Source organism: Drosophila navojoa, chromosome 6, assembly GCF_054131105.1.
Source record: "Drosophila navojoa isolate 15081-1374.11 chromosome 6, UAZ_NAV_1.0, whole genome shotgun sequence".
Lineage (NCBI taxonomy): Eukaryota > Metazoa > Arthropoda > Insecta > Diptera > Drosophilidae > Drosophila > Drosophila navojoa.
In genome coordinates this window covers 1,237,625-1,264,647 of record NC_142894.1, presented here as the reverse complement: position 1 = coordinate 1,264,647, position 27,023 = coordinate 1,237,625, and the positions used below count along the sequence as shown (strand labels likewise).

Genomic DNA, 27,023 nt, shown 5'->3' with positions numbered 1-27,023 from the left:
CATTCATCTAAAATAATATCATACATTTTCTTAGACATCTGTTTGCAATTGGAAAATCGGTGTGGAAAAAGTGGAAACGCCGGTATTTCGTTTTAGTGCAAGTATCTCAATATACATTCGCAATGTGTAGCTATAAGGAAAAGAAATCGGAACCGTCCGAAATGATGCAGCTTGATGGATATACCGTTGATTACATCGAGGCAGCCAGTGGTATGTCTACATATAGATTGGTTACATTACTTCGTAGTTAATAGTTTCCTTTACTATGTTTCAACTGAATCGATTGAAAGTATATGAATCTTCACTTTGTTAAAAGTGTTTAAAGTCATAAAATTTAAAATTTTGTTAGTTTGATTATGCGTTAAAAATGTATATTTTCTTATATTTTGGATATAAGCTTAGATTTTCACTAAATTCTTTTCATTCAAGTTCAGTATTGCGATATGTGAGTTATCGAACAACAATGATCAAATGAATATACATTTAATATATAATCTTCAATAGGTTCAGTATAAAAACAAGTAAGAAAGCTCTAGTCGAGACTGCTCGACTACGAGATCCCCTGAATCCTGCGAGCAACTGATATTTCAATAATAATTCGCACATACACACACACACACGCATACAAACAAACACACGCACACACACACACACACGCATATACAGGCGATTGCGCTTGGGTTGCGCTGCAGTGTTGGCGATATTATGAGAACTTATTTGTTGAATATTTTAATTTCTAGACGTACGATCGTAATGAAACTTCGAGAACGTAATCATGATGTATAAATGTATGTGTATACCGAAGCTCAAGTATCTAGTATTTGATATACGACTTTTAAAAAGATTATGGTGAGGGGGTGGATATAGGGGTAAATTTTAACAAAAACCGAAATTGTATAAAATGCGTCTTAATATATATTTAAAATTTGGACACTAGTTTTAATGATGTAGGAGATATAATTCTTTAACTGACTTTCGATAAGGTTTTTTATCGATAAAAAAATCGGAATGAGTTATCGTTTTTTAGTGATAAACTCGATATGCGCGCGACGGACGGACGGACAGACAGACAGACGGACAAGGCCAAATCGACTCAAGATCAAGAATATATATACTTTGTGGGGTCTGCCACGCCTGCTACATACATTTCAACAAAACAATTATACCCTGATTTCCCATTTTCAATGGGCTCAGGGTATAACAAGTAAGAAAGCTCTAATCGATACTCGTCGACTACGTAATCCCCTGAACCCTTCGAAGAATTGATGGGTCACAATAATTCTTCGAGTCTTCCTCCTTACACAAGAAACACATACACTCACACCCAGAAACACATAGGGATGCAAGCAAAAACACGCTTTGGCTTCAGAGTGGGCTTACTATGGAAAATTAATTGCTTAATCACTTTTCTTGTTGATGAACCATGCTCATGAAACTTTCAATTCGTTATTATAATATTTAAGTGCGTGTATATGCCAAAGGTGAGGGTGAGGGGGTAAATTTAGAAAAATCCGAAATTTTATAAAATGCATTGATATATACTTTTTAAATTTGGAAACTTTTGCTTTAATGATGTAGGAGATATAATTTTAAAACTAATTTTCGATAAGGATTTTTATCGATAACAAAATAACAGGATGGTTTATCGATTCTGTGTATACGGATATCTAATTCTTATATCTTCTGGGATCGACGCGTTCGTACATACGGACAAACGGACAGACACACAGAGACTTTTGGATATTCAGGTGGCTTTTGACGGTTTACCTGACTGCGTGAGGGTGTTTCCATGATAGATTCTGTTCTGTTAAGTATTGGCGTTAATGTTGAAGAAATTCCGAATTTTACTTCATTATCAATCGCTGATATTATGTCTTGTTTTTGTGAAATTCATAGTGTGTTATGAGAACGTTTACGTGGCAGTTTTACGAACCAACTTCAAGCTTCAAATAAAATAAAAAAAAAAAACTAATGTAAATCCAATGAGAGTAATTTCGACATAGAGGCGTCCAGCAAAATCAAGCATTATGAATTACAAGAGGCTTGGAAACGAAAGTATATATAATAAAAGGTTAGACTTAAATTAGATTAAGGAGGCGACCGAAATGTATGGGACGACGAATTAACAAAGTTTTTTCAAGCGACCAGCCGTTTCTTACGAAACATTGAGGTTTTAGATCTAGCGGGGTACCAATTATCGGGACTCGACTGTATAGCTAAGCAATTCATTTTCTTTAAATTATAAAAAGTTTTGTAATTTTCATAGCCAATCTTATGTTTGGAATCGATTTGAATGGTGGACGATTTTTCTTTAATGCGGTGCGCGAAGGCGACAGCATTGCTTTTGCTTGTGACGATGAAAACGAATGCAGCCTCTGGGTTATGGCTATGTATAGAGCAACTGGTCAATCTCACAAACCCACTCCACCGATAACGCAGGACAAAAACTCAGCCATGTCTAAAATTCAAGGGGGTAAGTTAAGTCAATAAATAATTTATTTAAAATGATTCAAAGTAGTCAATATTTAGTGGTTGATACTTGAATTTCTTACGCTTAAATTATACAATATCTTTTTGACATAGATGCGGATAAGGCACGGAAGCATGGAATGGAGGATTATATAAGTGCGGATCCGTGTACATTTGATCATGCCAGCTTATTTAAAATATTACAAAACCTTACACTTGAGTACCGGTTATGTGATCCCTATGCGTCTTTGGTAAGTTGTTTAAAGACTGTTTCTAAATTGATTTGTTGTATTGTAATTTTTTTGGGGTGGTATAGGGATGGTTTAGTCCAGGACAGGTCTTTGTTTTGGACGAATACTGCGCTCGGTATGGTGTTCGTGGCTGCTATCGACATTTGTGCTATCTTTCCGATCTATTGGATCGTGCTGAAAAACAGCATATGATTGATCCCACATTGATTCATTATTCGTTTGCATTCTGTGCAAGCCATGTGCATGGCAATAGGTAACGTATTTTCTTTTGTACGAGCACAATCAGTTAGACTAAACTATTACGCCTATTATTATAGGCCGGATGGTGTGGGCAGCATAACACATGAGGAAAAAGAGAAGTTTTCAGAAATAAAAGAACGTTTACGTCAGCTACTCGAGTATCAAATAACAAATTTCAGATATTGTTTTCCATTCGGTCGGCCGGAAGGAGCATTGAAAGCAACACTATCGTTACTCGAAAGAGTTCTAATGAAGGATATCGTTACCCCAGTACCTCCAGAAGAAGTTCGACAAATGATTAAAAAAAGCTTGGAGACTGCTGCACTTATCAACTACACAAGGCTATCAGCTGAAGCTAAGATCGAAGGTAACTACCCATTTGCATTAAATTCAGCTGTTATCAAATATAAAATTGCTACTGAATTGCCCACAGAGGATTTACGTGGTGAAGTGATTGTACCACCACCTAAAAAACTTGAGGATTTGATACATTTATCCGAGCTTTGTGTTGATCTACTTCAGCAGAATGAGGAGCATTATGGCGAAGTAAGTTGTCGTTGTCAAGAAAATCGATATAAAAATATATAGCTACCTACATACATACCTGTATAAATTGTATATATGTATGTATCATACATTCATACATGCATACATACCGGTATGTATGTTATGTGTATGCTTTACAACGATATACCGTTAAATGTAAGTATTATGCAAGATGTTATTCTTATATTACTATTCTTACACTGTGCTACGCCTACACATGTGCTACGAATAAACTAATTTCTTTTAGGTGTGTTGTTTAAATGTCTGTAGGCGAATCTTATGTGTATATGCCTGCTACCTGTACAACGCTAAAAGCGAAAGTATGTACAGTAGCACTCTTTATGCATAATGTATTCCTTTTTTGTCACTCAATTAATTTTTATATGTATAATACTCTACAAAATATACCAAATCTATTAACTAACGTTACTTTTATAGTTTTACTTATTCCTTAAACTTTACCGCATATATGTATACGCCTGCTCCCTCGTCTTTATGTATTTATATGTATATGTATGTGCATATGTATATATGTATATTTATTTGTATATGTTGTGTGTTTAACCCACATCCCAAAAGTCGAGCACCCTCCGATTATATACCTACATTTTCCTCAATTTTGAAACCCGGTCGGATCTATCTATGTATATACCCAATATCTTCAGTATATATCCTTGCCAAAAGTCTTGAAAATCAACAATACATGTGGCTTTCATTCAATTGCAATTCTGTGCAATAATTAGCTAACTTGTTTGTTTATTCTATTCAATTATAAATTTATAAAATCCATGTTAAAAGCGCTTAGATCAAGTTTTTTCAAAAGCTTAATATATGTAATCTATATATAATATATAATATCTAACGGTATATTGGTATAGAGAAAAGTACAAACAGAAGGGGGAAATTGAGATATAATATCGACTAATTCATTTTTAACAGATTATTATTATTGTAATAGAATTTGACCCAAATAACATATGTATATATCTGTCAAACGAAAGATTAACTCTGTGGTAAATGAAGGATGAACACGCAATTAAAAAATTATCAATAGTGATCACAAAATAAATTATCGCTGCATTTAAATAATAATAACACTGTTGTTTAAAACATTCTTAACTCCTAAGTACATATATAAATTGTTTTTGGTACGCCATCTGTATTTGTATACTCGGCTTACACAATTTAGCTGCGAAAACCAGACAACAAAAAGGAAAGGGTTAAGACAATAAAGGAAGGCGGCGCAGATGGGACTGGACCGCCCAATGATGTTGGTTCCACTGTCGCCGGTACTTCATCTAGTCAGGGAAAGAATAGCATGGAACAAGGCTCTTTGGATGCTGCTACAGCTGCCGCTAACACTGACGGACCGCTGCAATTTCGCTACTGTATGCCCACACATGCGGTGTACACATCGCCAGTACCAACGGCATGTACTTCTCTCTCTCTCTCTCTCTCTCTCTCTCTCTCTCTCTCTCTCTCTCTCTCTCTCTATCTCTTCTCTCTCTGTCTTTTTTATAAACATACACATATACACAGCAAACTATCATTTAGAAAATAGACTTACAACATAATACATGAGCATAGATAACACATATATAGGAAATACTCTAACATTTTAAGTAATTTTTACAGTCAGTTCTTGAGTTCCGTTTTTTTTTTTTTTTTCAATTTTAAATCGAAGAGCTTTTTAAATAAAAATAAACATACAAAAATAGCATCTAATATAAGCAAGTAAAATATTGACTTTTACAAAATATATCATATTCACATACACAATTAAAAAAAGTAAAAACGCAATACTCATTGACGATATGAATAGTATCGTTTCTGAGAGACCGAAAACAATATTTCCCGATTTTGTGTGATAGTAGGGCTAGTAGAGTTTCCTCACGATAATATAGACAATCGAACGAAATATGTTCGCAATAAAGACGTTCAGTCGGTGAATTTATATCACTTATATTTTCAATATTAGCATCTAAATTGAAAATCCCGGCATTCTTAAAAGAAGTTGTAATTTATACTATATGCATATAGATTTTTATAATATATAATATATATTTATATAAGCAAAAACAACAGTTGTATGTGCATATATACGGAGAGAGAAGCAGAAATGGTTGCGCGTGCTAAATTTTGTATGTTTTATTTGTAAATCATTATGTAAATAGTAAGCTTGATCCTAATTTTGATAACATATGTACTGTGCAGAAAGAATATAATTTGGCTTCGTAGCGATTCCAATGTCATCAGTTTAGTTATTCACGTCTATCTTCCTTCTCTTTTCTAGTCTATCCGTCTCTCTGACTCTCTTTGTCGTCGCTCTACTCTTCTTTCGCTTTTACTGAAACTTTAGGTTTCAATTTAAATTCAAAATAATTGGATAAAGGAATAAAGGGATTTTATTTATTCTGATGCATTTATTTACTTTACTTATTTTTTAATATTACTTTCATATATATATATTTTGCTCATCTCGAATTTTAATGTTCTAATATCATAACACAATGAATTAGTAAAATAAAAAATGCATGAGTGTCGTACATCAGAGATTTTATGCTTTAACTTAATTGAACATGTTAAATACTTACAAACTTACATAGCATACATATATGAAGTTAATATACAATCAATAAATATTTTATTTTACTAAATATGTTTTATACAATATAATATACTTTATGTTATATTTGCACCTAAGCACTTTCTAAAACCTAAATAGGCTTACGATTTTCATTAACTAAAACTTATGTCATGTAAATAATTAACGGTTGCAGAAAATGTATTTGCTTGCATTATATATTCTGACCGCCAGCTACACTAGGAAATTTTAATCGTTGTTGTCTTTATATATTTGGGATTATTACTTAAATACTAAGATAAATGTATAGTGTTCCTATTAAAAAGAAACAAATTATTTTTCATTGAATATAAGATATAGTAAATGCTGCTCTATACATATACGTATACGCAAGAGTTATTGTGATCAAAATATCGTTATATCTTTAGAGAACATTTAATTTTTCTGAAAAAGTATGTAACAGACAGAAGGAAGCATCGCAGACATATTCTTGATCAGGGCGACGAGCTGTGTCTGTCTGTTCGTCTGTCCATATGAACGCCGATATCTCAGAAGATATAAGAGCTAGAGAATTTGGCAAGTGTACTTGTGTATACCATATTCAGTACGAGTTTATAATATTATATCTCATCCGATATCTTGTTTTTTCGGGAATAATCGATAAATTTAGTTCGTTTTTTCTGCGTAATTTGAATAATAATAGGCCTGAATACTTGAGATTTACTGTGTATATAGATACATACATTCTATAAATATAGAGACTTTGTAATTTGCATATGCTTTTTGAATACTACGTAAACAACGTAATTAAAGTACTAGAGAACATATGCTTGGAATATACATACATTTAAATCTTATGATCACGTTTTAAAAGATTCATAAAGATAGTTTCACTACAAGTAGCAAATAAATGGTTATAAGATCACCCACACTGCAGCCTAAGCGTAGAAAAACACGCATTTTCTAGATTGAGGCCACAAATAGTCAAAGATTGGCCCTGTGATTTGTTGATCGTCATGGCGAAGGCAAGACGAAGCGGGAATTGAATTCGTTTAAACTCAAAGGGCATACCTGTTGGGATCATCGGAATCCCAGGAATAAGAATTTCATCTTTAAATTTTCCTTTGAGTATCGACGCGTGAATCACATTGCTCATCAGTTTTCTTATCACCAAACGCGTTCCATTGCACAGTTTTGGTTGGTTTAAATTTCTAAGCATGATAACTACCGAGCCAACCTTCAGTTGTAAATTGTGCGGTGGTAAACCAGGCACATCCAAGGAGTTCAAAAATTCAGTTGGATAATTAGTGGCTTCTTCTTCGTTTGTTACACATTCGATCGATTTGAATGAATACAGAGTGCCAACGATTTTATTTTGAATTATATAATTAAGGTCATCTACACCTTTATTTTTAGCCGCCATAATTGTTTGCTCACTTAACCATTTAGTAATTTTGTGGAAAGCAATGATATTCGGAAATACTTTGTTGATAAGCTCTTCTTTTAATCAGACGAAATTTTTAGAAAATGAAATCAAGCCACTTGATTCGTCAACTGGAATACGGCCATTACCGATATTCAGCAATTGCTTCGAGAAATCATCAGCAGATAGATCGTTCAACAAGTGTGCAGCAGTAGATCTTGGAATTACTGGTAGTGTTTGTCGGAAATCGCCAGATAATAAGACCCTTGAACCATTTCTTATGGGTCCGCCGGGAAAGATTAGATATTCTAGGACGCGGCATTTTTATTAATAGTAATACTGAATATGCCCTCGCACAAAACCACAAAACAATCGAGATATATAAATATGAATAATTTACACAAATTAATGTCTGAGACAAACAAATTTTTTTTTTTTATAATATTAGCTTTTTTATGAATAGTCAGGTTCGCCTGAGGCTGTGCCGTAGACTAACTGACTACATTTGTTTATTTACTTCTATACTATTGTATAATATGAGAGCAGGACTGAAAACTGTCACTGTTATCAAGCCTACTGAGTATCAATAGAAATTTGAATCTTTAGGGAAAAAACCGCGTTTTTCAAGTATTCGTGAAATTTGTTCAGTATTTTTAAGATCTACTATCCTACTCGTAGCGGAGACAAATCCAACAAATCAAAAACCATGAAAATTGGTCCAGCAGATCTCGAGTTGTAAGTTCTGGAAAAGTTCACAAATCTCTTTTATATATATAGATGTTCTCTGCGGGGTTCAGGGTATTTAGTCAAAAAGTCTCTACAATATTACTTGTTTAAGCATATTATTTTGATAGACCAGAGCATGAGGAAAACTGAATTTTCAATTTTTTTTTTTATCAAAGATAAATATACATATGTATATATTTTTTTAAATGTATATAATGACATAAAATGAAACAATTAAAAAGCTTAGTCGAGCCTGCTCACTCCCAGCTGATATTCTAATGATTCTGCAGTTCTTTTATGTATATATTATATGTATGTACATCTGCATGCGTTCTGGTAACTGCGCAGTAAGCAGCGACTGCGCTTGGGCTCCGCGGACAGACAGACGGACAGGGCTATATCGACTCAGCTCGTCGCCCTGATCAAGAATGTATTTACTTTGCGGTGCCTGCCACGCCTCCTTCTGCCTATCATATTTCGCACAAATCCATTATACCCCGATTTCCCATTTTTAATGGGAACCCATTGAAAATGGAAAATCAGGGTATACAACTTTCTGATTGTTTTAAAATATTTTTTTTTTTTTTTTTTTTTTTGAAGATTGTAGGTAACTTAAATTGATAATTTATTAATGCCAAGCAATTTTGCAAGTGTGTACATATTTCGACTGTCTAAATAAACACAATACTCTCAAATTTTCAAGTTTTTTTTTTTTATAAAAAATTGTAATTAATCACAAGTCTATATATGATTCTTTAAAAATTAAAAAAAATTGTATACCTAAATATATATTAAATGCATATATTCACCGGCTAAAAATGATTACTTTGATTTTCGTTTTCATCTTTTTTTTTCTATAAATAAGTTATTTTATTTAATATTTGTTTTGTATAATCTTTTATATAGGCATTTGCTTGGTTCAGCGATCTACTGGTTGAGCATGCGGAAATATTCTGGTCTTTATTCGCAGTGGACATGGATAGAGTTTTGTCCGAGCAAGCACCAGATACATGGGACTCGTTTCCATTGTTTCAAATACTTAATGATTATTTAAGATCTGATGGTAAGTCTACGTACATTATGCCCTATATATATTATATAATTATAACGAAGGACTAATAAAAATTATTTGGTTATTCAACTTCAATCGATCTATATCGATCGTCTGTACACACCATCGTGTGATTATGTATTACAGCTTTTATTTACTTGTAAACATTTTGGACTGGGGTGGTTGACCCGAGTATGTACATACATATACCGAATTTCAGATCTCTAGCTTCAATATTAACTAATATACCGCAGAATTTGAATAATCAATATATCTTCAGATCCGCTTTGCTGCGCCCCTAGTGGGCTTAGTCGTATAATTTTCGATCTTCAACTGTAGCAGATAAAGTTTTAACTGATTTGTCATGCCCCCAATTGGCGTAGATGTATCCGCCATACCTCTTTGATCTTGGGTTGTCAACGCGGATCTATATTCCTAATTTTCAGCTTTGTAGCTATTCAACTAATATAATTTCTGCCCTTAGTAGGCGGATTATAAATGGGAGATATACACGAATCGAATCTATAGCATCAGTAGCACCAAATCAAAACCCTTTTGAAATGGTGTATGCATTTGGCATAAAAACAAGTAAGAAAACTCTAGTCGAGAGTGGTCTAGATACTACCCTGAACCAAAGTAATAAAAACGCAAATTTGGTATGGTTAAAATTTCAATTTCGATGTATTTAAAAATATAAATGAAATAGAAAACTCATTTAATAAAATGTATAAAAAATTTTGAAACAATTAAAAAACCAGAGACCCACCTCTCTGTTCGAATTTGTAATAGCAAAACTGAAATAGATTCACTGCTGCAGCGCCATCTAGCAAATCTAAACCACTGCTGGTGTGCTGATGTGACTTTAAGAATGTGCAAGAACAACCAAACTAATAAAAACGTACATATAGTATGATTAAAATTTCACTTTCGATTTTCATAAAAAATATAAGAGAAATAGAAAACTCATTTAATCAAATATATAAAAATTTTCAAACAATTAAAAAAAAGAGCTACGACGCGACCTGGGTTTGAACCCGAGACCCCCCTCACTGCTCGAATTTTCAATGACAAAATTGAAAAATATGTAGATTCCCTGATGCAGCGCCATCTAGCAGAACTGAACGAAACTAACTGCTGATGATTCTAAGAATATGCTTGAAGAAGTTTGAATGTATGTGTTCACACGTATAGGAAAACTGTTGTAACTGCTGTTAATTGGCCAAATATTTTGTTATTTTTTAACGTCGATCGACTAAACCAAATTCAATAAAACTTTCAGCATATTCTATTGAATAATTGAAAAATTTGATAAAATTAAAAATCATTCACAATTAGCTACAGTGGCATCTGCCTTAATTGATAAACAGGCAGACGGACAGGGCTAAATCGACTAAGCTCGTTGCCCTGATCAAGAATATATATACTTTGTGGGGTCTGCCACGCCTCCTTCTGCCTGTTACATACATTTTAACAAAACCATTATACACGGATTTCCCATTTTCAATGGGTTCAGGGTATAAAAAGCACATTTAGTACGGTTAAAAATTTCAACTTCGAGATGCTCGATTAAGAAATCCCCCGAAACCTTCGAGCAACTGATATTTCATCATGAGAATCATGATAATTCTTTTCTTCTTCCTTCTTATACAAGAAATACTTACACTCACAGAAACAGATACGCACATACATGGGGTGCACTATGGGCTTACTATGGGAAATTTATTGTTATAATCACTTTTCTTGTGGATGTACTTTCTTCATAAAACTTATTATGATTATATTATTATAATGAGTATATTTGCCAATGCACAGTAGAGTATATGAAATATATCTTTTACAGATTTATGTTAAAAATTTGTAGACCCGCTTTAAAGGTGTAGCAGATATAATTAGAACAGATTTTTTATAAGGTTATCTATATATCTATAAACAAGTAAGAAAGCTCTAGTCGAGACTGCTCGACTACGAGATCCCCTGAACCCTACAAGCAACTGATATTACAATAATAGTTAGCACACACACACGCAAACGCACACAAACACACGCATACAAACAAATACACGCACACACATACACATACAAATAAACACACGCATACCCACACACACACGCATATACAGGCGTTTGCGCTTTGGTTGCGCTGCAGTGTTGGCAATATAATGAGGACTTATTTGTTGAATAATTTAATTTCTAGACGTACGATCGTAATGAACGTAATCATAATGTTGAAATGTATGTGTATACCGAAGCACAAGTCTCTAGTATTTGATATACGACTTTTACAAAGATGAGGGTGAGGGGGTGGATTTAGGGGTGGGGGGTAAACTTTGACAAAAACCGAAATTGTATAAAATTCATCTTAATATACATTTAAAATTTGGAGACTCTAGCTTGAAAGATGAAGTCTCTAGCTCTTATATCTTCTGAAATCGACGCGTTCAAACATACGGATAGACGGACGGACGGACGGACGGACGGACGGACGGACGGACAGACGGACAGGGCCAAATCGACTCAGCTCGTCACCCTGATCAAGAATATATATACTTTGTGGGGTCTGCCACGCCTCCTTCTGCCTGTTACATACTTTTAACAAAACCATTATACCCTGATTTCCCATTTTCAATGGGCTCAGGGTATAAAAAGAAATCAAAGTCTCTAGCTGATATATCGACGCGGTAAAACATACGGACTGACGGATAGACAGACAGATGGACAGGCTTACTTGACTGAGCTCGTCGCTCTGATCTAGAATATATATACTTTATGGGGTCTGCCACGCTTCCTTCTGCCTATTACATACATTTTAACAAAACGATTATATCCTGATTTCCCATTTTCAATGGGTTCAGGGTCTAAAAATAGAAAACATAACATTCAGTATTTTAAAAACAAATCAACAAAGATCACTCATGAGAGCTTTGCGAACCGTTTCATGTGAGACATCGAAGCCATATTCTTCCTTCAGCTCTTTGGCAAGACTTTTCAAAGTAATATGGGGATTAGCGTTCAGATTTCTTAAAAAAAGCCGCTCTACCAGTCCATTTATCTCTTTTTCGGCCCGGCTTATAACATTTGAAACCGTTCTTCTGGACACAGAAAACATGTCCATTAATTCTGGAACAGATTTACCCATCTCGTGGTTGTAATAGATAAGCTGCACCATCTTAAAGCTCAATCGTTTTCAAGGGATTTTTTAAAAATTATTAATTGTGTGCTTAAATGTCTAACCAGCGAAAACTAACCATCAAATGGTAAAAAATCTAAAATAAAACGTTCATAGATGCATTGAATATGAGCAGATAATAGTAAAATACCGCTACTTTTATGAGTGACCTTTGTTTTCGTTAATTTAAAATATTGAATGTTATGCTTTCTATTTTTATACCCTGTGCCCATTAAAAATCGGAAATCAGGGTATAATGGTTTTGTGAAAATTATGTAACAGCCAGAAGGAGGCGCGAGCTGCACTTCTTTATGCACACATACATACACATGCATCCACACGCACGCATAAGCCGGCGCTCTGCTAACTGCGCAGTTAGCAGCGACTTCGCTTGGGCTGCGCTACAGTGTGGGCAATATTATGATAATTTATTTGTTAAATAATTTCTTTAGTAGACATACAATCCTAATTAAACTTTCAGAACACATTCCCAATATTTAAATCTGTGTATATTCCATAGCAATAGTCTCTCTGGGGCCGAAGGGCGCGTGTTATCCAAAATCTGTAAATTACAAAATCTTCGTATCCATTAAATATATAAATACAATGATTCTGATGTTTTTAGGTGTAATAGTACTCAAACGCTAGTACATAACGCTGAAAATACAAAGTCAATTCAATTCGATTATTCTCGATAATGGGATGAGTTACGTACTTGGCATCTGCGATTATTCTTTCTGCCCGTTAAATACTTTTCACAAAACCATTAACCCTGATTTCCCATTTTTAATGGGCTCAGGGTATAAAAATAGATTATTATAGTCCAAACGCAGTCGCCGCTAACTGCGAGTGGATGCATGTGATTTTGTATTTGTGCATAAAAGAATCGTAGAATGATTTGAACATATGTTACTTGCAAGTCTAGTCGAGCCCCTAGTCGAGCATTCTCGACTCTTGCTATATTCTAAGTTCGCAGTTTATTGTATTTATGGTTATTTCGTCGCCTTCATACGGATAGACAAACAATTAAGCGAACGTAGATAACACAAAAATATTGCTTGACTGTTAATAATTTTCAGATAATTTGCGAAATGGAAGATTCCATCAGCACCTGCGTGACACGTTTGCTCCATTGGTGGTGAGATACGTAGATCTCATGGAATCCTCGATAGCTCAATCGATTCACAAGGGCTTTGAGAAAGAACGCTGGGAGAGCAAAGGGTAAGTGATACTCCCATTTAACTTAATATAAATTCATCCAAAATCTCCATTATCAAGTTGATCCTTTACATAATATATACATACATATATAGGCAGTTCCGATAGCTTCATTTGTGTACTTACACTTTATATATATATATAAATATAAATATATAAATATATATATATATATACATATAGAAATATATATATATATATATATATATATATATATATATATATATATATATATTTCTATATGTATATATATATATATATATTTATATATTTATATTTATATATATTTATATTTTATTTTTTTTATGTTATTTGTCCAAGGAAACTAAGCCCTCCATAAGTTCTAGAAATTTTTTCTTAGGAAAAAGGGTGGTCATTAAAAAACTTTGCTCGATATATTTGCTGAGCCAATACTGAGGTTTGTCGAAATTTGAGTCTTAAGTATATAAATGTATAACATACATACATCGATATATGTATATGCATAAAAAGGCGGCTTATATATATATATATATATATATATATATATATATATATATATATATATATATATACTACTATACGTATCTACTTTATTGTAATTCTTCAATCTACAGGTCAACTTTTTAATTTAATATTAAATATAGTTGCAGTAGTATTAATGTTAGACATTATATATATACAAAGGAAGGCAAAAGTATTTTGACAACACATTGCAAAATTCCATTTTTAGGAGGGAGCAAAATTAAAAGCTTTAAATGACCAAAATATTGCATTTATCAATTTTTAATGTTCTAATGAAACATCTTGCCAAAGTCGTCGAACCTCAGCAATCAGTCTTCTTGTGCGGGTTTGAAAAGTTTAAGCTACGTTTTACTTGTATATAAGTTCACACATTCTCTATAATAGTAAGATCAGGGCTCTGAGGTAGCCAATTAATGTATTGACTTTCTTTGCAAATATTCTTTGTCAACTTGCTATAAATCGCTTTTTTATCCCTGATACTCAAAAAACTATCGTCTATCAATAATACTTGTTCCCAGAATAATTGCGGCTTGTCTATGAAGGATTATCAAATCATTACTTTATTGGCTTATTATAGTAATATTAAGGGTATTGGAAAATCTATAGCTTAAAAAAATTTATCTTCTTTCGCCGACTTGTGACTTTTCTACTTATTGATAATCTATGATTATTTTTTAGTTAAATAGACAAGATCTGTCAGTTTTATCAATATGATGCTGTCTTCTACAGGGGTTTTTGCATAATCTTCCCGATTTTTGAGTACATTACCTGCATTATTCTTCGTGACCAATTGATTTTTTAAAGATCTCAGTTAATCACTTGGCTATTATTAAAGAGGACACGAAAAATAATTTGAGAATTAAAATACGTATTTTGTACAACATTAAAATACGTATTTTACCAAAAATGAATATAAGGAATGTCAAAATACTTTTCTCAGGCAGAAAATGAAAACCTGCCATGCAATTAATTATAAAAAAAAGAATTATGTTATCAATGCAATATATTGTTCACTTAAAGCTGTACTCTCCTAAAAATATGATGTACAGTATGCAGAAAAAAGCGGTTTAACTTTTTGCAATTTGTTGTCAAAATAATTTTGTCCTCCATTACATATAATAATGATCCGATTGACAGGAGTCTTATGACAATAGAAAATGTTAATTTGGCATTGCGAGCACTGCACCCTCTCCTAATCTCTTCTCTCTATACTTACTCTCTCTATACTATTCCTCGCTCTATACTCTCTCAGTTTCTGTTTTTCTCTGTTCGCTCATCGTTCCCTCTCTGCCTTTCTCATAATATTTTCGCCTCAATCATTTTTTACCTATTGAAATGTGTGCCCTGCATTTTTTCTATTTTCATATTTGTGCTGAAAATTTAGGATTAACGCCGCCTTGAATCCAGCTGCATTAAATAATGCCGCCCAAGCTTTAAACACGGCTGCTCTTAATCCTGCGGCCCTGCTGAGCGGCAAGAAAGATCAAATCAATTTTTATGTGCCGAAACTACCGAAATGCACAGCTGCTGAGGCTGCGGCGGGTGGTGTTGACGAATCGAGGTTTTTACCATTAATGCCTCTATCTAAGATACTTCAAAATATGTTCTCTTTGCATTTTGTGTTTGTTGCTGCTTCAAAAATTGATTTAACTAGATCACGACGTAGATTTAACATATATTCATATATTGATTGATTTCTCACTATTAAAATTCGACAATACATGACAATGATGATCACATTTTGTATATACATAATATGTATGGTAACAAAATTGACCAATAATAAGAATACAATGCATAATTGCTGCCTAAATTCACAAATCGAGCAACTCAATAAGCCCTATACATATATATATATATATAATGAGCGTTTTTTCCGTACAAAAAATAACAAATAAGAACGGTGCTTCGGATGCTACTGACTGCACAGTATTCGTAAACGTTGCAAACTACATTACAATAAAATATAATATCAATAATTTCAGATTTTTACACAAACTTTAGTAGTTGTCTAAAAACATGTCTACGATGTAAATCGTAATTTTATATTTGACAATGCAATCAAGCATATTTCAGTGACGTCTGTAATTTCTATTGAGTTTTAACATAACTTATTTGCATTTAAAGAATATGTTGTTTTGTTTTCAGCAATTGTCTAAAAATTGTTTCTCATCTGAAATTTGGGGGTGGGCGCTATTGATTTTGCTAAAGAGAGTTAAAATTAAAGTTAGAGTATTTAAATGAAATAATAAAGTTGACGAATAACAATATATTATATTATCAGATAGTTGATAGACATCGTGTCTCGAAAAACCATATTTTATGTAGTTTTTAAAGAAATCTGCTCAATACTCATTTCTAAATGGGTGTTTTGAACACATAATTGAAATTAAAGTTGAATACAAGATCGAATAAATTTGGAATGACTAAACTCTCATTATGCGTGCGCTTATTACCTATAATTATTTTCAATAACCAATTAATGACTACGGTAATATAACACCTTTTCATAGCATTAGAAATTAAATGTTGACTAAGCATCCCTATTCAAATTTTTGTAGTTGCATTTGCTTGCTTGTAATTGAAGTTACTCGCCAATTTTTTAGTTATATTATATTATTATAATAGTTATACGTTCAGATAGTAGTGAGTATCTAAAAAAATTTTTCAAATTAGGCTATTAGGGATTTGCATATCTAAAATACGTGCACATTTTACCTAAAGTTGTATTTTTTTTTTTTTTTTTTTTTTTTTCAAAACAAGATAATATTAAATTGGATAATAAAATTGAGTTTACTAACTAGGGATCGGTTAAATTATCTGAATATAATATTTTAGCAAAGAACTGTAGCGCAGATCACTGTAATAATATATAAAATAAATGATTATTTAATAAATTGATGTATTGCATATATAATATATACTCCATTTACACTTACAAAATATCTGCTGACAGAATATTAATGTATTAATGTCTTATCAATGATTTACTTATTTGATTGCACAGAAATGGTTGTGCAACATCGGAAGATTTATTCTGGAAATTGGATGCATTGCAATCTTTTATTAGAGATCTGCATTGGCCAGACGCCGAATTCCGACAGCATTTGGAGCAGCGACTAAAGATGATGGCCGTGGATATGATTGAACAGTGTATACAGCGAACGGATTCGTCGTTTCAGTCGTGGTTAAAGAAAAATATTGCCTTTATTTCGACCGATTATATAATACCAGCAGAGATGTGTGCTATGGTAAATGTGATATTAGATGCTAAAAATCAAAGCTTTAAATTAACTACCATCGACGGCATCGATCTGGTAAGTAAGACAAGCGCGAGCACAAACACACACACATGAAGACACAAATATGTAAATATTATAAATATTATTACATTTTGTAGTACAAATTCCATGCAAGAATCGATGAGCAAATTGATAAAGCGAATGTAGCCATGACACAAGGTTTAAGTGGTAAACTTATGTCAGTGCTAGAGTCGACTTTGTCGAAGTTAGGGCGTTATGATGAGGGCAGTCTCATTGGATCAATTCTTAGTTTTACAAATGTCTCGAGCTCTGGCAAGGATCTCGGACAAGGATATGTGAATTTTTTTCGAAACAATATGGATCAAATACGTGGGAAAATCGGCGATGATCTATGGACACTAAATTTCTTTGAGCAATGGTACTCTCAGCAAGTAAATATGCTCTCCACTTGGCTATCAGAACGTATGGATCACTCCTTGCACTATGCTCAGGTCACGTCTATCTCTCATATTATTAAGGTAATAGATACGAATTCGCATATAAAAATACTGAAAATAGAAATAATTAGAACATGACATAATGCTATACTTTGTGTTTTCATTTTGTAGATGTGTATATAATTGTGTATAACCTGAACTCATTGAATTTTTAAATCAGGTTATGGTGGTGTTATCGAAATCTATATCTATAAAGTATATATATTATTGATTAGGGTGATGATGCTGTAAAACATTGAGGCTACAAATATCAATTAAAATCCTTAAATTTAGATTAAAGTTTAGTTTCAATAAACCCCCAACTCTTCAAAGGTTGCAAAAGGCTAGGGCTATCGAATATTTTTAAATATCGTATCAATGATATTTTTACTTTAAAACACAAATTACATTGGTTGTTCCCTTATTAGTCTGAATAATACAATTTCACCGTATTCAATTTTCATACATTTGCGATAGGTTCAATTAAGATCAGTTATAAAATTATATCTCATACATCTTTAAAGCTAGAGTCTCCAAATTTAAAATGTATATTTCGGCTTTTGTTAAAATTTACCCCCCGCCTCTATATCCACCTCCTTACCCACATATTTGCAAAAGGTTATTTCAAGTAGTAGAGACTTGTGCTTCGGAATATACACAAATTTATTTAGCCTATTTAGGGGCGTGGCATATTGAAAACTACCATGTAATTTACATTTTACATTTTTTGAGCGTAAGTCTTAAAATTTTGGAGTTAGATTACTGTTAGCTCGTTTTAAGAATTGGCCAAAAATAATGTAATGTAATTTTTTATTCAATTCAATAACTTTTTTGATTTTAATTATATATACATATACATAGACTCGACTTAATTAAAACTACTGTATTATGTATTTTAAACCAGAAAATTTATTCGGACTTTGAATTGCAAGGTGTGCTTGAGGACAAGTTAAATTCAAAAGCATATCAGTCAGTTATACAACGAATAACTGCCGAAGAGGCAACCTGTGCGCTGACTATGCCTGATGTTGCCGATGGAGAGTTGTAAGTAGCCACGTAGTCACAACCGAAAATAAGGGTCATTAACCTAAGATTATGTAATGCTTGCATCTTTTAGAAATTGTGACGACATGCGTAATGGTGATGAAGAGGACGGCAGTGAGGGCGGAGAGTCAGGTACCCATGCATCGCGCAGCATGCCAAAGCCAAAAATTGGAGCCGCTCAAGCAGCGGCAGTTACCAATGTGGTAGCTGGACGTGTTGGCAACCTGCTAGGCAAAGGCATTGGCGGACTTAGCTCAAAGCTAGGAAGTGGCGGCTGGTTTTGAATCCTCTAGATATATAGTTATATATATTGTTTACGTCCAGCTTCTGATGGCAGCTTCTTAGTTTTGCTAAGAGCCAAGTCCACAGTTGCATTATTCAATTTATTTTGTTTGACATCGGAATAATGGATTTGATGAATATAAATCCGTTTATGTGTCTATCTATCCGTTATTATGTATATCTCTTTTTCATTATATTTATTTATAAAATTAATCATAGGTATTACGATTTAAATAGAAGTTGTTTCTGGTATCCACTAACTGTGTTTGATAGAAAACAAAAACTTAAATAACAAACATAATTACCTCTTTAATAATAGTATAGTATACACTATTATATATACTTATTAATTACAAAAAAAGTCAAATATTAATGGATAGCAAGTATGTTAAGTAATATTGCATGCATATTTCTTCATCAGAGGCGTTTCTTCTAGCAGTAGTTATATGGAAGTAAACATTAAAAAATTGAGCTATATCACATTTATTAACCTAACATAACATTATTAACATTAACATATATATATATATATATATATATATGTATGTTCGTTTCCAATGAATAATAATAATTAAAAATATTGTGAAATGTTTATTATATGTACTCTAATGATGTAAGGTTTTATAAACAATTTAATTAAACTGCAAATTTCTTGGAACGGAATATAGTTTATGCTAAACTATGGAATTTAAATGCATACGTGTATTAATTGGTTCGTCGGTCTGGCTGTTTAAAATTGAATTCCTCTCGACAAATATAAAATATTGTAATGATAATAAAAGTATCATAATTCAACTATACAAAAATATAAGTTTTAATAGTAATATTGTAAATAAAAAATTTAAAATATAAACTTAAATCATTCTGTTTATTTCATAAAATATAAATCACAATTAAAATCAAATCGTTTTAGTGATAATTTTTCAAGTATGCAAAAAAAATTTTAGTTTAACCTACTTATTATAAATGTATACAAAAATAAGAATATTATACATCTGGCCTTTATCACAAAATATAATTGAGAAGCAAGAAAACTCTGACATACGATGTATGTTTTACAATATACAGACAAATAAATAAAACGCTACATATCTATTACATTACATTATTTGCATTATAAACAGGAACCGTGTTTTTGTAATGCAATTTTTCAAAATCAAATCGGATCCCTTAAAAAGTGTATATTTTATAAAAATATAATAATACACCCTTGATATCTCCATCTTTATTAAAACATATCTCTTTCTGGCCTACAAACAGACAGTTTGCTATTCACATCAATGGTCACTTTTTCACAGAAAGTTTTATCAAATAGGTATTCCCCAGGGCCGAATCCTTTAAATTATTTGCACAAGCGATATTTCAGCACTACATTTAGCCAATTATAATTCTACATATGCAGCTGTGTCATCTGTAATTTGCTACAGACCCTCACATATTTTTGTCAGTCATCGTTTATCTTCCATTAATAAATTCTCTTGGACGAAAAAATGGAAACGACAAAGCATTAAATTATTCAACCTATATTGATCCTTACCTCTTATTGTGGGACGTTTAATTGCTTTACCATATGTCATATGCTCCAAACAATCAGTTCATCCAAATCCACTTGCACCATAATTTCACTTGCCACTCGATCCCTCTAGGCTACAGATTTAAAGCAGCTCAATTGGAACACCTGCCAGACCGCATTCTTCTCCTGCGAAATACTCGTACTCCTATAAAGTTCACAGTTCACGGTCTCATTTCATATCCATTGCTTTATAACACCAGATACGGTACCCTAAACGTCTTCCACATTTTGACAAATTATGGTCCATTTAGGGAATGGTAAATCGGATCTGTATTTTTCTAACTTTCACAAATTCAGTTATATTTCAAATAGCAATAGGGCTAGAGACTAAAAATTTGGAATATATGTATATGCCAACTGAAGTAGTAACATCATAAAATCAATAGGAATTATATTCCTAGGTTTCTCATTATACTCATTCACGAAATTGGTTTTGTGCAATGTCCGTCTTGCTGTCCGTCCGACTGTCCATATGAACGGAGTTTATTTCGGCACTATTGAAGCTAGAGACTTGAAATTTGGAACACTACTCGTGTATATCTCCGATTTATAATGTTATAGAATTTTCCCGACCCACTATAGGCGTGGCGAATCGGAAAATGCTTTTTCCGATGTACCAGAAGACATATTAGTTGATGAGCCAGAGCTGAAGTTTGGAATGTAGAATCGACCATCCAAGATCACGTGCTATGACGGATATATCTACGCCCATTGGGGCCGTGGCAAATCGGATAAAACTGTATCTCCTACAGTTTTAAAGCTAGAAATCTTGCATCTGAGCTAATGTTATGATTCCATAAAGATTAAAGGCAAATCGGACCTGAAGATATAGTGATTTTTCACTTTCTGCTATATTTTGGGAACTTTTGATGCTAGAGACCTAAAATTTGGTATATATACTCGGGCTGACCTCCCAAGACAAAAAAGTTTTGGCGGATATACTTCCGCCCACAGGAGGCGTGGTAAACCGCAAAAGTTTATATCTCATAAAGTATAAGAGCCAGAAACTTTAAATTTTCATAGTTAAGTTACCTCCTCTATCGATCCCCCAAATAATTGTTAGGCCTCTTTAGGAGTTAGGTTAACGTTAGCTTGTTCTATGAGCTGACCAAAAATGAAGTGTCTACGTAGGGGCGTGGCAAATTGAGAAAAAAACTACTAAAACTGCACTGTTATGCTGAAAGTGCTGCCAAAAAGGGCTTGAAATACGTATACAGTGACGAGGACAACTGTAACACGAATTTAGTGTTGTAGCTTCAAGAATATGTACTTTCGCTTACTTTATGGATGTTTAAGATCTTAATTGATATTGTTTTATTAGTACGATATTTACTTAAAGCTATCAATAAACCTAAAAAGAAAGCCAAAAATCACTATGGTATAATATTTATAAATATATATAGTTTGTCTATACTTACAGATGTATTCATTCTGGTGAAGTTGAGTTTATTCCCTAAATCTGAGGAAAATAAATAGTTATAAGTATTTCTTCTCAACATTCCTTTTTATTTTGTATATATCAGTATTCGTTTGTATAATTAATTGTTTTAATACATTAAATTAATTTCTAAATTAATTTTTGCGTTATATCCTTATTAATGCCTTTCTTATTTTTGCTTTTGTTTCGTTTGTTAATAAGTAATGTAACTACGAATTTATAATAAGTAGGGTGCATATAACATTTTATATGTATGTATAGATATAAGTATATAAATACTTCTTAAGTATAGATACGTTTATTTATATTAACCTCCTAACAATACATATTTATATCTACTTATTTACTAAAAATCCTATTAAAAATAAACGGAACAATTAACCAATATTAATTGTAATTATCTCATTTTTTATAACTTATAATTTTTTTATAACTTTATTTTTAATTGAATGCAAATTATTTAAATGGAAATCAAGTGATAGTGAGAGATAGAAAGAAAAGTAGACAAAGGCAGAGAGAGAGTAGTTACAAATATGAATATAAATATATTCGTATGTATCGTATGTATTCGTATCTTGGATGCACAATGAAATGAAAAGGCATTTGTGGACTGAGGGGATGAACTTATATACATACATATTATAAAATTAATTTGTTGAATGTAATTAGCATGTACAAATGCAAAGTGCTTCTCCTTCTTTTTATTATTAGCTTAGGATCACTAAATAAAACCGTAGATATTGCAAAACTTTTTCTCATATGCACTATTTACTAAGTAAACATTTAAATAAAAACACAGAATATTGGAAGCATAGTTAACGTAAATATAAGTTTTTGTTTGCTTTGCTTTCGCCTTTGCCCTTGCTTTTGATTAGACTATAGACTAAAGCTAGTGTATAGTTTCTAGATACGCGTCTATAGATGTGTTTTTTTCTATAGAACTACATATAGCTCGAACCATTCTGTCTTTAAAAGTGTAATAAGCAAAATAAACCATCTACACAAACTTTTGTAGGGCATTGTACCTATTACAAATTTATTTATGTATATTTCAACGCCTGAAACATAGTACACAACTATGTGTATGGAACTGTGACAGTCTGATGCTTATGTTATGTATGTATGCGTCTCTCTTGAGACGCGAATATATATATAAATTATGTCATTTTAATAAATTACACATAGCAATGCATACATATGTACATATCTGATTCTGTTACGTTGTGTTAGCGTGAAATGTGTGTGTGTGTGTAATTTGTTAGATTCACATATACTTGAATTGACTTATAATGGGTGTGTGTTTGGTGCTTGTGATTGTACATCTACAACACTTCAATCAATATGTATATTACAGTTTGTTTAATTAAGTATTTAACAACAGTCTTTTTATAATAGGCAATGGCTTAACGCACATTGTTGTTATGTTTACGCATATACATACATACATACATACATTTGATGCATATTTATGTACATACCTCTCAACTAAATGTTGTATGACATAAACATCTAAGTATGTACAAATGTTGACTTATATGTACATATATAAAGTGCGCGAAATATGCATAACTTTTTGCTAGAAAGTAAAGATGAGTTTTGCTACCGAAAGAAGTAAATGGGAAAGTTTTCTTTGCTTTTAGATTGATTATATATGTTCTTCGACTTGATATGGGTATGTAAATTTGCAAAATCGCGATGAATATTGACAGAAAGAATAATACTAATAATACTATATTCAAACATAGAACACATAGAACTCGGCTCCATTCGGGTCGGTTAAATGAAACATCAGCGCATCTTAAATACAAAATAATTTGTCTTTGCCACTATCCACAAAAATTATTATATGAATAAAAGGGATTTATAGAATTTTCACTGATGAGAATAGGCAATTAGGATATCCTTATGATTATGGTTGCTGCATTCGGCTATAATGAAGTATTTTTCACTTACATTTGGAGGTTGTAATTATTGCGGATTTTCTCGCAGAATAATAATGTCGTTGAGTTTAAAAAAATATCATTACTCAAGAATGGGAAAAATTGGACATGCCTGTACGAATATGGAATGGTTAAACAAGAAAGTTAAATTGTGGCTTTAAGATAAATATTATGAATTGTTCCAGTTACTTATTTCGTTAGACAATATTTTGTTTAATTCATTTAGTATCCTTGTGTGTGTTATTTATCATAAATATTAATAATTTATTGGAGCTGATAAGAAACTGCTTTTTTTTATCTTGATCGCACTTTATATGCCTCAAGGAGAGTCAGATTTAGATGTACAATGCATATATATATATAATATATATATATATATATATATATATATATATATATATATATATATATATATATATATATATATATATATATATATATATATATATATTCAAAGACTTGGATACTCTTTTCAGTATTAGCTATCAGGTCCAGTTTTTTTTAAAATAAATTCGTACGTTCTTTCTTATATATTTCTATTATATATATATATATATATACCTTCATGACATTAATACTGCTCTGCTTAACTGGCCCTCCTGGCAAATATAGTGTAGTATGTATGTATATGTCTATGTCTATACATATGTCTCTATATATGACTTGTCATTCAGAGAATTACATTGTGTGTTGGACTAAGGCACACACTTGGATAATGAATGGGCCGATAATTGTTATGGGCTGCTGGTATATTAAGTATTTATATTCATTTATATACATGTACGCAGTTACGAATATATGGTGTACTTTTGGCACTTATCCATTAATGGCCACATGTTACTTATGTTACAACTATGGCAATGACGAAGTGAGTAGAGTGAGAGAGAAAGAGAGCGAAGCTTAGTACGGTATTGCACGTTAGATCCGATTACCACTTTGGCTAATTGGTTACTTGGCGTATGTTGGTCCTGGAATAAGAGCGAATAAACCTGAATGATCCGAAACTTCTGAGTTCGAGTGGCTGTTGGTAGAACGTCTTTGGCAGGCAACAAAAACTTAGTGACATTATAGCTATTGTTGCATATGCTATCATGGTACTGCTAGACTGCTACGAAACGCTTATTGCTCCAGTTTCAGTTGAGGTGGGTGTTGCGCTATTGCCAGTCGCGGGTGTCGGATCGGATGTATTGCGACGCTTCATGCTTAAACTAGGGGTGTCAATGGACGACTGGGAAACTGGACCAATGTGAATGTTGCTGCTGTTATTGCTATTGCTATTGCTGATTCTGCTGCTGCTTGTGGCTGCTAGATGATTACTTAACCGTTGCTGGAAGTGCTGACTAAAGCTACTGCTAAAGACCGAATGATGCGCATGTGGATGAGGGTGTAGTTGCAGATGCGCGTGCGGATGCGGATGCGGATGGGTGTGTGGGTGTGGGTGTGTGTGGGCTTGTGGTTGTGGATGCGGCGAATTTGAGTGCATGTGAGGATTGTGAGCTAAAGCCGCTGAAACCGATTGAGTTTCGAGCAGTGCAACATTGTTATCCTCGCGGCGCTTAGTCAATTGATTGATGCTTAGAGGATTGTTAATGTCACGCGGATTGGCGCCAATGGGATTGCGATGTAAGCTTCCTGCAGGTAGCGATGTACACGTCGACGCCGATATCGGTGCCGATACCGATATTGATGCAGGTGTAGCAGCAGCAATCGTCACCGACGTTGTCTTCATAGCCGCGTTGCTGTAACAATTGAAACTATTCGTTGCTAAAGACATAGCTGTGTTAGTATTGGGGCTGCTGCTGACAGTTGTAGATACAGATTGGAAAAGTTGACCTGGACTCAGGCCCATGCCTAGATGGCTGAACCGGTTGCGAAGCATCATGGCCCGCTCATTAGCAGAGTTCGGTGTCGAAGCAATCGATGATGAAACTGTTGTAGAGGTATTCGGTGTGCTGTTACTAATGCTACATGTTGAGCCGATACTGGAACTGGAACCTGGGCCTGAACCGGAACTGGAACCAGATATAGATCCAGATCCAGACCCAGACCCAGATATTAGCAACTGACTGCTCGCAGATGACGTCTGTTCCGTACTACCACTGTTAATAACAGAAAGCGGCACAACATTGCTATTGTTGTTACTCGGGTTGGTTGTGGTGTTGATGACGGGCGTCATTGGACTAGTTAACATATTCATATTGAGTGGACTAGCCAAGCTCGTCGTTGTTGATGGACTCTGTAGGCTTGAGAGCCCGCTCTGACATCCGGGACTTGACAGCGATTGACTCATTGACTCAGTATCCTCATTGTCGGCGAGCTTATCCCGATTAATATCGATCATTTCATCGCCGCTACCCGAGCTGCCAATGCAGCCACCACCGCTCACCAATAGGTCCTCATCGTCATCGTCATCATCATCGCTCAGCTGGCTCAGATTTCCAGTGTCGTCCATGCCGCTGCCTTCCTCTTGGCCGTCTCCATGCAGTGCCTCCATATAGCGAATGCATTTTTTTTTGCGCCTGTACAATCAAAAAGTGGTAGAAAATGGGAACTATTATTAGATGATTGAAAGCATTGCTAATATCTGCTTTAGCTATTATAATATCAAGGGCATTCCACAACAGAGATGCAGAAAAAATCAAACAAAAATAATCATAAAGAATTCATGCAATATATACATATATACATATGTATACATAAATAGAATAAACACAATGTTTTTAGTGAAAGATTTTTGTTCAAATGAATTACGTTGAAGTCGATTTTTCCTTAAATTTTCCACTCACTCATTTTCTATCAATTCCATAAACATTATGAATGAATATGAAT

The 27,023-nt window shown here is 33.2% G+C and overlaps 2 protein-coding genes and 1 long non-coding RNA gene across 18 annotated transcripts in view; 1 reads left to right on the top strand and 2 right to left on the bottom strand.

The window, feature by feature from the left end:
- Positions 1-19,361, top strand: part of Cadps (calcium-dependent secretion activator 1) — a 37,149-nt gene extending 17,788 nt beyond the window's left edge. For 4 of the 9 annotated variants that reach the window (XM_089262903.1, XM_089262902.1, XM_089262908.1 and 1 more), the window contains 14 exons: positions 35-210; positions 2,267-2,473; positions 2,584-2,720; positions 2,786-2,973; positions 3,038-3,327; positions 3,394-3,506; positions 4,696-4,935; positions 9,146-9,302; positions 13,536-13,677; positions 15,563-15,739; positions 17,186-17,495; positions 17,579-17,959; positions 18,822-18,961; positions 19,035-19,361. In XM_089262903.1, the coding sequence (XP_089119029.1) occupies positions 35-210; positions 2,267-2,473; positions 2,584-2,720; positions 2,786-2,973; positions 3,038-3,327; positions 3,394-3,506; positions 4,696-4,935; positions 9,146-9,302; positions 13,536-13,677; positions 15,563-15,739; positions 17,186-17,495; positions 17,579-17,959; positions 18,822-18,961; positions 19,035-19,245 (2,869 nt within the window). In that variant the 3' untranslated portion in view covers positions 19,246-19,361. Of the gene's footprint in view, positions 1-34; positions 211-2,266; positions 2,474-2,583; positions 2,721-2,785; positions 2,974-3,037; positions 3,507-4,695; positions 4,936-9,145; positions 9,303-13,535; positions 13,678-15,562; positions 15,740-17,185; positions 17,496-17,578; positions 17,960-18,821; positions 18,962-19,034 lie in introns of all 9 variants that reach the window. The other 5 variants (XM_089262905.1, XM_089262909.1, XM_089262906.1 and 2 more) reach the window with 4 other exon arrangements.
- Positions 4,705-5,104, bottom strand: LOC149090922 (uncharacterized). The gene is made up of 2 exons (XR_016197240.1): positions 5,030-5,104; positions 4,705-4,973 (listed from the first exon to the last, which is right to left on the bottom strand). It is a non-coding gene; the product is annotated as an uncharacterized LOC149090922 (long non-coding RNA).
- A 2,963-nt stretch (positions 19,362-22,324) lies between the features above and the next one.
- pan (transcription factor pangolin) overlaps positions 22,325-27,023 on the bottom strand; it is a 58,999-nt gene continuing 54,300 nt past the window's right edge. For 4 of the 8 annotated variants that reach the window (XM_089262918.1, XM_089262917.1, XM_089262914.1 and 1 more), the window contains one exon: positions 22,325-26,713. In XM_089262918.1, the coding sequence (XP_089119044.1) occupies positions 25,303-26,713 (1,411 nt within the window). In that variant the 3' untranslated portion in view covers positions 22,325-25,302. The remainder of the gene's footprint in view (positions 26,714-27,023) is intronic. The other 4 variants (XR_016197237.1, XR_016197236.1, XR_016197234.1 and 1 more) reach the window with 1 other exon arrangement.